The following is a 13,686-nucleotide window of genomic DNA, read 5'->3' on the forward strand; positions in this document are numbered from 1 at the left end:
TGAATGATATTCCATAATATATAAATATGGTTGCACTCCTAATTAAACGAAAACCCCATCGATTTCAAAAATAATATGGAGTAATAAATTCCCTAGTCTGTTAAGTTTCCTAGAACAGAGTATGTAGACCAACATTATAAAACACCAGAAAGTAGAGATTTCACAATTCTCTCCTCAGCTCCTCTATAAGTTATAACCATAAACTTATTCACTGAAACCATCCAAATTAAATTCCATCTATCTAGTATCTACAATGGATGAAGAACCAACCAGAAATAGTTAGAGATTGGAGTAGTCTCCCTGCTGAGGCCTGAGTGCTGACACACTCTCCTTAGTCCTTGGAGGCCTAAACGACAACGAAACTGATCGTCGCAGGGGTTTTTCATTTACTCTTATTTGGTGGAATCATGTGGGAAACTTTACCTGGTTAACAAAGTTATAAATATGGCTGCTCGTTACGTGGATATATCATATATATATATGGTGTTTTCACTTTTCTATGACACGGTAAAGAAGAAGATTGTGACTCTTTAATACTTGTGTGAAGTTGGAGAACCACTTGAGTTTAAGGTATCTATCTTGAATCTTGATTAATGGGGAGAAGAACCACCATTGGGAAGTGGGAACTAGTGACGAGTTTGGGAGACCGAGTGTTCTTTGTAAGCGAGTATGTGAGCTTCTCTGTATCGGCTCAGCCTCAGGAAATAGGTTGGAGTCAAGGGAATTGCATATTTTTCACACAAGAATATATATTGATCACAACTATAAGTCGGAGTTGCAAATGTTGAGCAGATTTTCTGGACTACACAGTACACACTTTGGAAGATTTTCTGGACTACAAATGTTACAATGGGTTAGCACTTAGCACTTAGCACTTAGCACTTAGCACTTAGCAATGACCTTAACATGATTTGGCTATTTTTCAACTATAATAGGCATCTCTTTCGAACATTACTAGTAAGCTATTAGGAATTTTCTCTGCATAGCAACGAACCAAACAAGTAGTAGTAACTGTTAATCAGAATAGGGTCCTAACATCACTATTAAATATTAATCAGTCATATGCAATTGCATAATAATTCATATAATCAAGCCAACAGTGCTAGACAAATACCAAATATAATCAGATGTTTATAATATGTAGGACAAAAGATAGCCACTAAACTATAGGTTACTTCTAAATTCTTCATACTGAAGTCACCTAGCCGATGCTCCCTGATCCAATATATTGCACCAAAGGTCACTTCAAGGAAAGAAAGTAAAGCCTTTTGCACTTAATAACAGCCATCACCAAAGCAAAATGGCCAAAAAAATTATCACAAGTGCAAAATCTCAACACTAAGCAGTAAGCAGTTTAATATTAGCACGAGCAATACAATTCATATTTCTGAGCAAAGTATGAGGAAATCATCTAACCTATAACAATGAATATGCCACTAACCTGAAGAAAAACTGCGGCTAATATCCCCAATTTTGCAGAAATGAAGTCCACTATGGTAGAATTTTGTAACATCTCAAGGAGAAATGGTCAACTTACACAAGTCTTGCGTAATCTTCTCCAAAAATACTCATCACAAGTTCCGAAAATCCTAAGGAGAATCATAATCTTGGAAATGGAGATAGATGGGAGATCTTCAACTTCTTACAACAATCTTATACAAAAAGTCTCTCAAAACTCAAAAGCTTTCCTCCTGGAAATTCATTGGGCTTTCGTACATTGTAAATAAATTGTTTTTATCTATTTACTACGTATGTTTTAGTTGTATATCAACGGTTCATTTTATTTGATTTCTGGGAAGCACCCGTAAATTCAAATTTACAATTTATTATTTTTAAGAAACTAAAATCATAAATTCAGAGTCAAAAGTTTAAAAAATCATCTTTTGATTTCCTTAAAGTTAAAATGCTCCCGTAAAATCTTAGTCAGAGTTAAAAAAAAATAATGTTTTTTTTATAACGTTGCTTTTAGGATTCGAACACGATTGCACGCACGCTGTAAGATATTCAAGAAGCATTGCAATGACCATTTTGGCAAGTAGGGGTGAAAAATACCATTTTATTTCATTTTTTGTACCATTACATCATTTGTTTGTATCCATAATCGGTCCAAAAAAATGTGACAGCAAGCAGTTTTGTCTTTTCTCTATTTTGTCTCTTTGTTACTGATATGTTTTTGGTGATACATCACAACATGGGATTTGACTTCCTCTTGCGAAGAGAGCCAGCATATAAACATGCTGCTAGGACTAGCCAAAGTGTTACACAATACTCTTTTCCATGGAACTTTCAAATGGGTACCAAGAAGTTGACTATAGGTTTTCTGAATTGAAAAGTTAACTTTTGTGCATAAGGTCTGCCATCCTCCACAGTGGTTCACTATTTCTCTAGCAAACCAAAATTTTCTTGACCATCCATGATGTGCTGTTATGGATAGACAAGTTCCAGAAACTCCTACCTTTGACATAATATCTATGTATCCACCTGACCCAAAGCCTATCAATTTTGTGAGTCAAGTCACATTGAAGCTTAGTTATAACAGCTTTGTTAACATCAAGGCCACCAGCAGACTTGGGTAAACAAACTCTCTCGATCCCAGGCTACATTTGCCTTCTTTGATTTAATATCATCTCCAGCCCACAAGAAAACCCTACAACAAGCTTCAACTTGTTTTAGAATCTTCTTTGGCAACATATATAAAGATCTAGCACCAGTAAGTTTGCATACTAAACAGAATGCCTATACTAGCTTTTATTAGTTGTAGCCTTCCACCATAAAACAACAATTTCGAAGACCATGATCTGATCCTAGCTCCGAGATTCTCAACAAGTTAATACAGTTGAGCTTTTTAGGAGAAAGAGGAACCCCTAGGTACTTAAATGGCAAGGTACCTTTTTAGTCATTTGAAGATTTTCTAGAATCTTCTCCTCTTCAGCTCCAGAAACACCACTCAAGTAAATACAACTTTTTCCATATTTGCACTAAGGCCGAAAAGCAGAGGAAAATTTCTGAAAAGCCTTATGTAGAAGATAAACGGAACCAACATCACCTCTTGCAAAAAGCAAGAGATCATCAGCAAAAAACGAATGACTTAGCTTAGTCCTTTCACATTTCAAGTGATAATTCAAGTTAAAGTAACACTCAAGCCTGAGAGATACTCTATGCCTAGAGCAAAAAGATAAGGAGACATGGGGTTTTGCCAATTTAGAATTCATTTTATCAAAACTAACAAAGACCTGCGTATTTTATTAGTGAATTAATTTTACCTTTGAAATAACAATATTCACAAAAGTTAATTGATATTAAACCGATTTATTAGTTAATATAAATTTAAAATGACCAACTTATTTATAACTAAAATTATTCCTAACAAAACAAGTAGCCTCCTCTCCCTCTTTTTATTTTATTTATTTTATTATTAGACTTTGATTTATTTTTGGAATAAAAACCCCATTATCTACCTCTTATAGAACTTCTCCACCAATTATTGGATCATGATTCATGTCTACCCTTTATTGAGCTTTATTTTTCTCCTTGTGAGAGTTTAAAACTATGTTTTTAATTTCGAAGGAAAAGTTAATTCATTGATGAATATTTTTGCGATGTTAGTCTATTACGACATATTATCAGATTTACATTTACAATTAATTGAACCGAAACTTAATTCAATTCTAAAACAATAATAGATCGAAAGACCCATAATAGAAGGCTGTATCAAACAATGATGTAAAATAGGGTATTAATTAGTGTTCTATATCATCCACAATAATCGTACTTCTGCAAATAAAAATTTTATGTGATCCAAATTGTTTTGATTTGCTAGTTCTGATTTACATTAATAATTAATTAAATACTTCTCTCTCTAAACTCTCTCACTTCTCTCTAAAATATCCCAAAAAACCAAAACCCTAATATCTCCCCTGCTCACCGGCGGCCAGATCTTGACTCATAAATCGGGTCGCCGGTGAGCCTCTGTTATAGTTTAGGGTTGTTTTGTTTTTAATTCTCGTTGGCAAAGCTTGCATCAAGGATTCCGACCAAATCGAAGTTAGGGTTTCGACTTTGGGTGACTGAAATCCTTTGCAGCTCTTTTGCGGTGCCGACGAAGGTGGTTTTCCGGAAAGAGAAGAAGAAGAAGGAGTCAAGCGGTAGCTTCCACCTCCTCTTAGTTACGCCGCTCTTCTCACCGGGTCTGTTTCAACCGACAAGGGTTCGCTGGTTTTCTTCGACTTCGGAGGTGATCGGTCCAGTTCACATCGTCTTCTAATCCGAGCTCCCCTAAATCGCCGCCTCCATTAATTGCTGGTAAAGGTAAAAAACCGCCTCTTTTAATCTGTAGGTAAAGGTAAAGGTTTAGGGAAAAGGGTTCAATTTCGGTTTAGATTGTTAATTTTTGGTTGTGATCTGTGAGTTTGGGAATTTTGGATTCTGAAATCTATCACCCGCCGCCGTCCTGTAGTGTCGGATATATCCCGATCTTGATGGTAAAGGTAAAGGGTAGTCAAGGGTTTCAGTTAAGTGCCAATTTTTCTTTTGTTTCTGTAGCCTCTGGAGTTTGGTTGTTGGCTTGTTTGGTTGTTTTTGGTTGTTTTATTAGGTCTAATGTCAATGCTTGGCTGTTGTGGGTAGTTGTGTTGTTTTCTCTTTTTGATGGTAAAGGTTTTCCTGTGATTGTTGCTAGTGGTAATCAATTGTGGTTTATGTTGGTCATGAGGGTTGTAGTAGCAATAAGGGTGGTTAATAATTGGTGGGAGGTTAAGGAATTAGAAGGTCCCCTCTCCTCTGCGATGGGGTTTTGGTCTGCTAGAGGAGCAGTATGGGTATTGGGGGAGATAGTCATCTCCTGGGGGATCTTGGAGGTTGGTGTTTTGTGTTCATCTACCTTGGTGAAGAAAAGAGTTTTAGGTTTTAGGAAGGGCCTGGGTATTGGGGTTTTGGTTGTTAAGTGGTTTTGGAGGATAGTTGTTGTTAATCCTCTGTTTAGGTTAGCGTTGAGAGTTGTTCTCGATGCTTTCAAAATCTGTTATTTGAGCGCTGCTCCCCAAATTTTGGGGTTTCATAGTATGCTACCTAAGTCATGTCCCATGACTGTAAATGCTTGTGTGTTAATCACAAGGTTTAACCAAATTCCCTGTCCCTTTGTTTCCCTTCCACTCTTTTCTTTGTTTTCTATGTATTACAGGTTAGTTAAGGAACCTCTTAGTGTTAACTACTTAAGCTACTGGCCAATCTCCTGCAATGATATCACTACCATGAGTGATCTTGGCACAATAACACCTTGTTGGTGGTGTAAACAAGGTTTTGACAATCAAGGACCGCCACGGGAAGAGCCGGCTTCCCTTGCAGCTGTTAGGCATTTATTTTTAGTTTGTTTCGTAGTACTTGTAATGGTCTATAAAGGCCTTAGTTTAATTGTTTAGTTTGTAAAACTCTTTTATTTATGTTAAATCGAGCCTATGTCAAAAAAAAAAAAAAAAAAAAAAATACATTAATAATTAATTTACTTAAAAAAATATTCCTTACGAATATTACATGTCTAACCTCTGTGAAAGACAATCAATTATGAATAAATAAATAATACTCCGTATAATATAGGATCACATAATAGTAAAAAATAGATTGGAGAGCTCTTTTGAAAAAGAAACCAACTTTGGATGTTTTTTTGAAAGGGATTCTTAAGAGTGTCTTGTAGAAAGATGGTGGTAGAGAGATAGTGGAGAGCTCTCACCAATGTACATGCTCTTAGCCACACTATAACCAAAAACAAGATTGGTCGTTAGCTTGTTCAAGCTCAATTCTAACGAAGTTTCACTGACTTGTAGCAAAATCAAATAGCATAAGGCTTTTATCAAGCCTTACCAAGGAGGTCACACAAATCACAAGCACAATTAAACAACGAGAATTAGTGTATACACCAGAATCTACAGTCTACGTGATTGATTAATGTATTAGCATTGCTTACAACATAAGTTCTAAGAAATCGTGTTAGGAACTAGCTAGGAAGTACAGACTACAGTACAGTTTGATGCATTGCAATTTGCGAGTCACAACCATCAATTTACAAACGGTAGATGTTGCAAATGTACTACAAGAGATAGCCAGCATTGCATTTACTTCTAGTAGGACTTTTTCTTGGTCTCTTCATGTTGAAATCATTAAACCAGTGCTGGTCAATCCTACGAAAAAGAAAGTAAGTTGCCGATGTTTCAGCTTCTGAACTCCAAAATACCTATTAACAAGGGTTAAAAGGCCATAAGTAAAAAAGAGTGCAAAATAACCCCCACTAATATACAGAAACGATAAATTATCAGCTGGCAATAGAAAAAAATGAATGAGTTGTTAACTAGGCTGTGATAGTAAGCTATAATGTGTGGATTAGTGGCTATAGTTCCATGTAGCCGAAGGCAGCAGAGTAGAAAACCAAAAATCCGTTCGCTTCAAGAAATAGCATATAATTACAGGTGCTTTACCTTTTCGGGTTTTCGTTAATAGAGCAAGAAACTAAACAGATATTCATTGGTGATTCCCCTCTGTCCAGGATGAGCAAGCAAACAGTCTCTTGTTACAAGATGAAAGAAAGGATGAACAGACTAGATAGAGCAAAAATCACTATCAGATTGCCAACAAACATCTCCATCCTTGTATCACCAATTCAGTCCATATATATTCTGGAACACCACCCCAGCAAGGCAGCAATCAAGAAAATTAATAGGAAAACAGATCAGTTGGCAAGCCTAGCCCAGACTTGACCAGAGTTCTACTAGAGCCAGAAACAGAGCCATCAAGAGTGTAATGCTGCCAAGATTGAAGAATTTTCTCTTTATAAAGGAAAAAGGTCATAAGCTCAAGAAAGGCTGATATGTTCCATTGCTACCACCTATTTCTCTTATCGTGCTAACTATAAGAAATACACAGTGAGACAGTTATTAATTTTCAGAAGGGGTGGGAGATGTTAGTTACATGAGAGAGCAACACGCAATTGAAGGGAAACTGTCGAAATTGTGTAGAGTATTGTGTATTCTGATTGTCGGGAGTAAACCTACCAATCGAAGTGTTGTTAACTGTAATTATATTTATTTCCCTGATCATCTTCCCATAAAATTTTCTCCCTTAAAATTCTCTAAAATATTATTTAATCTGCTAGTTCCCATAAAATTTTCTCCCTTAAAATTCTCTAAAATATTATTTAATCTGCTAGTTCCCATAAAATTTTCTCCCTTAAAATTCTCTAAAATATTATTTAATCTGCTAGTTCCCATAAAATTTTCTCCCTTAAAATTCTCTAAAATATTATTTAATCTGCTAGTTCACCAAATTGGGTAAGAAAACTAACCTGATTATTAGTATGAATGCTCAAGTATACACAACTAACGGAAAATGAGTTGAAGATTATAACCCACTAAATTAAGGGTTTTTGTGCTCGGCCAAGAACCCTTGCAGAGAAGCAAGAAGCACAGAACAATACCCAACTTTTTTATGTAGAAAGTCTTCAAGTAAAACCATAAAAACATGAAGACTAGACATTACAATACTTAGAGGAACATTGCCATACTTAAACTACGTACTTCCTCCATTCCAAATTAGTTGACACATTTCATTTGGCACACACTAAGGGTGGAAGAAAAGGAAAAAGAAAACATTACCCCTACCCACTAACCCACATGCAGTTCTCCTTGAAAAACAGAGAAAGCCAGGCCATCAAGCTCACCACCGATGCTTACACCACCACTGCAAAATATGAACACGGCCGCTTACACCAACATTGCAAAACCATCTACACCACCACTACTGCAAATTGAATCATCACCACCATTCCATAACCACCTCAAAGGTTAAAATTTGTAAAAAGAAAAGAATACTCATAATCATGAACACTGACTCAAAGATAATTACCTTAAATTTATAGAAAAATACCAGATCTAAACTCTAAAAGAACTACGTCAAAAATTTATAAAAATATTCATCCCACGACCGGCTACATCCACATGACCACCTTCACGGCACGCCACCTTCATCACCGCCTTTTGATAATTCATCTGATCCCATTTGACTAACCTCTTATTTTCTCTCTCCTGCATTCAAATTCATCATCATCGCCTTCTTCTTTGTCAAGAATCCCCAAATGTACTAAAACATTAGGGTTTCGTGAAAGGATGGGACAGATCACGATTAAAGATTCAACAGATGAAGATAAATCTTTCACTCTCTCCTCCCCTTCCCGAGATCTCCACCAACACCATAGACGTTCCTCCAGCCGGAAATCTAACTCGTTTGTCAATCAATTCGTTCCCATTCTCCATCGCACGCTGACACCATTATTTTGATCCTTACAAGCGGATGCGGATGTAGATATGGATGCCGATGTCACCAAAGATATCATAGGTCATGATCAGAGCAGCTGGTCAAGTAAGGTTAAAACTAAAAAGATAAATGGTCTCCAAGAGCATGAAGGAGAGAGAAAAAGGGTTATTAAAAAGTTGAGGGTAATATTGACATTTCAATTAACACAACTTGCTCAAAATAGAAACGTGACAACTAAAAATAAATTTTCTAAAAAGGAATACGTGTCAACTAATTAAAAGGAAGTATATTTTAATTCCTCTGTTTTTTTACTTGCAAAATAGCCTCATGACAGACACTTTAAACACCTAATAAGTAATAACCCAACCCTTCTCTCTTAATAGCTTAAGTTATCTTAATAGAAAAATGTCTGCTTGCCTTCCCTAATTTCTCCCTCATGGTGCGTGCAATGAGGTTAATTGAAAGTGGTTTTTTTTCAAAGAAGAGGAAGCAAAACAACGTAATCATTGTTTAATCAAGATAAAAATACCAAAAACTCTTCTCCATTGCTTACACATAGAAACCCTGTCCTGTTTAGTCCTCAATCTCCCAATTGAAAGCTAATCACATATGATGTAACAAGTTGTCACCATGGAATATGTAAAGTATCATACATTCATACAGGAATATCTCAGTATACAAAGTTAACAAAGGCCGAAAAAGGGGGCATAAAGAAGTGACAATTAGATTTCAAACAAACAAAAATTCATGTAATCCTTATGCATAATATCATATGATCATCTAGTTGGAAATTTTGACATAATGTATACCAAGATTGAAGGTCTATGGTCGGTCTAATCTAAAGGCCATTATTTACAGACTTTTCAATTAAGGATAAAACAATTCAGATATTCAGTTCAGCATTCAGCTAATATTAGTCTAAGAAATTCTTCGTACCTTATTATTCATTTCAAAGTGAAGGGTATACAATCAAATTTAAAAGCAGCAATAAAATATGTACTAAAAGAATAAATCAATTATAGTCCTACATACCAAAAAATAATTTAGTGCAGTATAACTTCATACTTACATTACACAGTTCAGAAAAAAGTCCCAGCAGTAGCATCTTCAATAAGGTTATAACCTCAGCTTGAACCCCGCAGACAGAAAATTATCAATAACTTTTCTGATGAAAAGAAGGGAGAAATTCAGAACGTTCACTGTTGTCACTATATGCAAAATGTTACCTGAGATTCTAACAAAATTAGCAATGCTTACTAATAGATGCAATTACAAAATATGAATCACAGAACTATCTAGTTCTCAAAACTGAGAGCAACAGAAACCGAATGATAGGAGAAAAAATTACACAATTAAATTATAAAGAGCTTCTGAACACAATCCATATTAAATCATCATAAGATTATAGGTACGATAAACATTCAGAAAGAAATTAAAAAAACAAAAATAGCTCTTTGGTGACAAGAGAAATGTTGGCCATGTCATTTATTTCTAGACTTGTAAAGGAAATGATAACTACCTTAGTATCTTACACTAGCGAGAAAGTAATATTCTTGATAAGAGCAATTTAAATGTGCTCAGAAACAACTGAAACATGATTTAACTAAATATACTTTGACTATCACCTAGCCAGACTCAAGATCAATAGGCATCTCTTTTGAAAATAAATACGAAGTAGTAAGCAATTAGTAATTTGAAACAAGGCTTCCCTGCATAACAACCATGAACCAAACAAGTCACACAACAGCGCCGAATAAGCATCGAAACGACTAAAACTCAAACTCTTATGTTAAGAAAACATGTGAATTAACAAGATCGCTGAAAATCTGCTTACTTTTTCTTGTTTTTCTTTGGTAAGGTTTCCTTTTCAGAATCCAGCTTATTGTCCAGAGAAACAAGGCTGCCAATAAAACACCCAGTTTCTAAAGCTCCATCTGGCAGTCCACGAGGTGTGAATATCTCAACATTTTTGGACTCCAAATCATACCAAGCAAACTTTGAAACGTCTATCTCTAACAAAATACTTTTCCCATCTTTGGAGTAAACAATAGGCTTAATTTGCATACCACTCCGAACACACTCCTGGCCAATACTATACAATTTAGCCCAAGACTCTTTGTTTCCATACTCCTTCATTACCCACAGATCGGCGCGTTCCAATATAAAGTTATTAAGATGATTGACCATAACACACAAACATCCATCCAATTCCGTCAAAAGCATCATCAAATTACTCTCACCCTTACCCAAAAATTTCGAGCAGTCCATAAGCGAGAAACTCTCATTCTGAAGATCAAAACTAGCAATGAACTTACCCGATGAACCTAATTCTTCGGAATTCACTATGTAATGCAAGGCCTCATTAACAAGAACACCATGACAATCAGCATAAATGAGATATAATGAGATACCTTCAACGGATTTCCACGAATTGTTGTTCAGAGAACACAATTTAGCTTCACTGTAGAACATCTTGTCATTTGTAAACCCCTGAACCAGCCTCAAAACCTTGTAGTCATCGTTCTTGCTGTCATACCCAAACCCAAACAACACATAACCGATATCAGAGTTAAGAATTTTATTGGCAGGGAGCTTACGATGTGATTTGGTTAGCGGATTGAACAAGAAGATGTCGGTTTTGGAGGGGTCGGCGATGCAAATGATGCCGTTGCAGGAACCAAACAAGTGAACTTGCAGAGGTGATAGAGGGTGGTGGAGCTTCGAGAAAGAGATGCGGTCATGGTGGATGTCGAGTTCGGCAGAGTAAAGAAAGGGGTAATAGAGGAGGATATGACGATCGGAGTTGGAAATTAGGGTTTGATTGAGGTGAAGTTTGATGAAATTGGGGGTTTTGATTAACAAATTCCAAGCCTTGCAGACGCAAAGAAAGCGGAGAAGTATTTTGACAGGCAATTTTGAGAGAATTTCGGCGATGATTTCAGTAGGCAGTACCGCCATTGTTGCTTGAGCTCTCAAGCTCTAGGGTTTTTACTAAATGAGTCAATGACCGGTCAATTCTTTTGAGTAATTGGAAAATGCGGGTTTGTAGTAACTTTGTTAAACGAGTCATGGAGTAATTTGTTAAATGGGTCAAAATCAAAATGTATTCCAGTCCGTACATCTCGACCACACCCTGTCACCCTGACCTAGAGCTGTCAAAACGGTTACTCGAGTCGGGTCCGGGTCTGGTCATCTCGGGTCTCGGTCATGAAGTGGTCGGGTCGTGTCGGGTTATTTTATTACCGGGTGCAGGTCGGGTTCAGATCGGGTTCGGTCAGGTTGAAAATTTGTCGGGTCATGTCGGGTTATTTTTCCATTTCGATTTAGGTCGGGTTCGGTTCGGGTTTGGTCGGGTCTTTTTCTAGCCGGGTACGATTATGGGTTCGGGTCTTAATGAGTCGGGTCAAGTTCAGATCGGATAATTACCGGGTCGGTTAAAATTCAGGTCGGTTTCACTATCGGACACGGGTTAAGACCAGGTACGATAGCTATCAGGATTAGTCAAGTTTTAACCTTATAATTTAACTTTTATAAATTTGGTTAAACGCTTTTCACTTGTTCTAGATTAGGTAATTATAAAAAATATATTAACTTGATTTAAGTTATTATTTAGTTAGGTCAATGACAAATCGGGTTGTCAACAGGTCCCGTAAATTCAGGTTACGTGTTGTCACGAATTGAGTCAATAGTAGGTTTCATCGGGTTATAATCGGTTTCGGGTTGACATCAGGTCGGGTGTTGAATCGGGTTCGGGTCATTTTTCGGTCGGGTAAGCTGACTCAGTTTTTTATCGGTTATATTTCGGTCGGGTATCAGGTTCGGGTCCGGGTCATGCATTAACGGGTCGAAATCGGTCGTCGGTTTTAACAGGTTGGCTATGGTCGGGTTACGGGTTTCCTATTTTAACAAAATTTCGGGTCTCGAGTCGGGTCCGGGTCCTTAAAAATACAGGTCGGTTCAGGTCGGTTTCTCGGGTCGGGTCAGTTTTTGACAGCTCTACCCTGACCCAAGCAAACAGTGAAGTTACCGGGTCGAAATTTTATATTTTTCGGTCAATCGTTTTTTAAATCAACCGATTTTTCCTAAAAAATGTGAACAACATAAACCACTTAAAAAGTTATTTTTCTCCATCAAATGTGGAAGCTTATAGATTACTCCCTCCGTATTTATTTAAGGAATATATTTAGCCGGATACGGGTATTAAGAAAAAAAATTGAATGAAATAAAGTAATAAAATAAGTGAGTTTGTATATTTTAATAAGTAAAATAAGTGGGGACCATGTAATTTTAGGGGGTGGATGGTGAGGGTGGGGTGTAGATAAATTATTTGATTAGATGGTGGGGTTGATATGTTACTAAAAATGACAACTGTATCTCTTAAATAAATACGGTCGGAAAAAACAAGTGTAATAGTGTATCCATTAAATAAATACAGGAGTATGAAATACTTCCTCCATTCGTATTTACATGACACAATTGAGTATATGACACTTATTCACACAAGCCCATTTGACTTCACTTTGTGATTTATATTTAAGAAAAAATATAGTCATGTGACGTCTTATTAGATTCGCCAATCATGCATTGACAAATGTGCCTAAATAATTGTGTCATTTAAAAAAGAACAGATGAAGTATTTTAGATTAGCTTTTCAAAAAATGGCGTTGAATAATTAATTTTCTACATTAATTTGTTTTTTACCGTATAGATTTTTTTTTTCGAAAATGATAAAGGTCGCAACATGCGACCTTTAAGTCGTGTCACAACGATGACATGACATGCTTATGTGTCATGATTTAAATTGGAAACTAATATATTTAACTTATATAATATATTATACATGTTTCAAAAAATGTAGGAAAATCTTAATATTCTAATTTGTTTCCTTATTTATATCGTTTACCTTATTTACATATTTTCATAGTAAAAATATTGAATTGATAGTAAAATAATTCTGATGACACATAGCCTATGTGGCGCCTATATGTACCAATTAAACCGCGACACGTAAGATTGTGACAACTAAATGTTGTTGCAACTTGCGACCTTTATCATCACCCTTTTTTTTTTAAATATAAAAATAAATTTAAAACAGGTCCCAAAATAATATGGTCTGGATTTGGGATCATTTTTTCATGCCCGATCTGAATTTAGTCTAAGTAAAGCTATTCCGTTCCAAGAATCTTAAGTTATCAAAATCTAGGCTCTCCTCTGATTCAATTTGGATCGTAGAATACATGTACTCTCACAGAGGGCGTCAAAATAGCAGCCATGCATGTATTTGCAAATACATGCCAGGGGCATATTGGTACTTTCGCGCACAATTTGAAAATGCTGAGCAAGCAATTCCGTTTGGCTACGTGGACTCCGTAACGGCCAACTTGTCAT

General features: G+C 36.2%; 1 protein-coding gene across 4 annotated transcripts; it reads right to left on the reverse strand.

The window, feature by feature from the left end:
• Positions 1-5,864: 5,864 nt before the first annotated feature.
• On the reverse strand, positions 5,865-11,345 carry LOC110778892 (F-box protein CPR1). Of its 4 annotated transcripts, none has more exons than XM_056843863.1 (3): positions 10,133-11,345; positions 9,368-9,463; positions 5,865-6,173 (listed from the first exon to the last, which is right to left on the reverse strand). In XM_056843863.1, the coding sequence occupies exons 1-2, from the start codon at positions 11,254-11,256 to the stop codon at positions 9,415-9,417; spliced, it is 1,173 nt and encodes a 390-aa protein (XP_056699841.1). In that variant the 5' UTR covers positions 11,257-11,345; the 3' UTR covers positions 5,865-6,173; positions 9,368-9,414. The 4 variants fall into 4 exon arrangements, with proteins under 4 accessions (XP_056699841.1, XP_056699840.1, XP_056699839.1 ...); XM_056843862.1 differs by having other exon boundaries at positions 5,865-6,226; positions 10,133-11,344; XM_056843861.1 differs by lacking the exon at positions 9,368-9,463 and having other exon boundaries at positions 5,865-6,226.
• Between the last annotated feature and the right edge of the window lie 2,341 nt (positions 11,346-13,686).

Source organism: Spinacia oleracea, chromosome 4 (assembly GCF_020520425.1).
Source record: "Spinacia oleracea cultivar Varoflay chromosome 4, BTI_SOV_V1, whole genome shotgun sequence".
Classification (NCBI taxonomy): domain Eukaryota; kingdom Viridiplantae; phylum Streptophyta; class Magnoliopsida; order Caryophyllales; family Amaranthaceae; genus Spinacia; species Spinacia oleracea.

What these genes read in the sequence shown, in the direction of transcription:
- LOC110778892 (XM_056843861.1), bottom strand. Translation starts at nt 11,256, where the DNA reads ATGGCGGTACTGCCTACTGAAATCATCGCCGAAATTCTCTCAAAATTG. An exon ending in CCAAAGAAAAACAAGAAAAA is followed by an intron (nt 6,227 to 10,132) that starts GTAAGCAGATTT and finishes CCTTGTTAATAG; the next exon opens with GTATTTTGGAGTTCAGAAGC.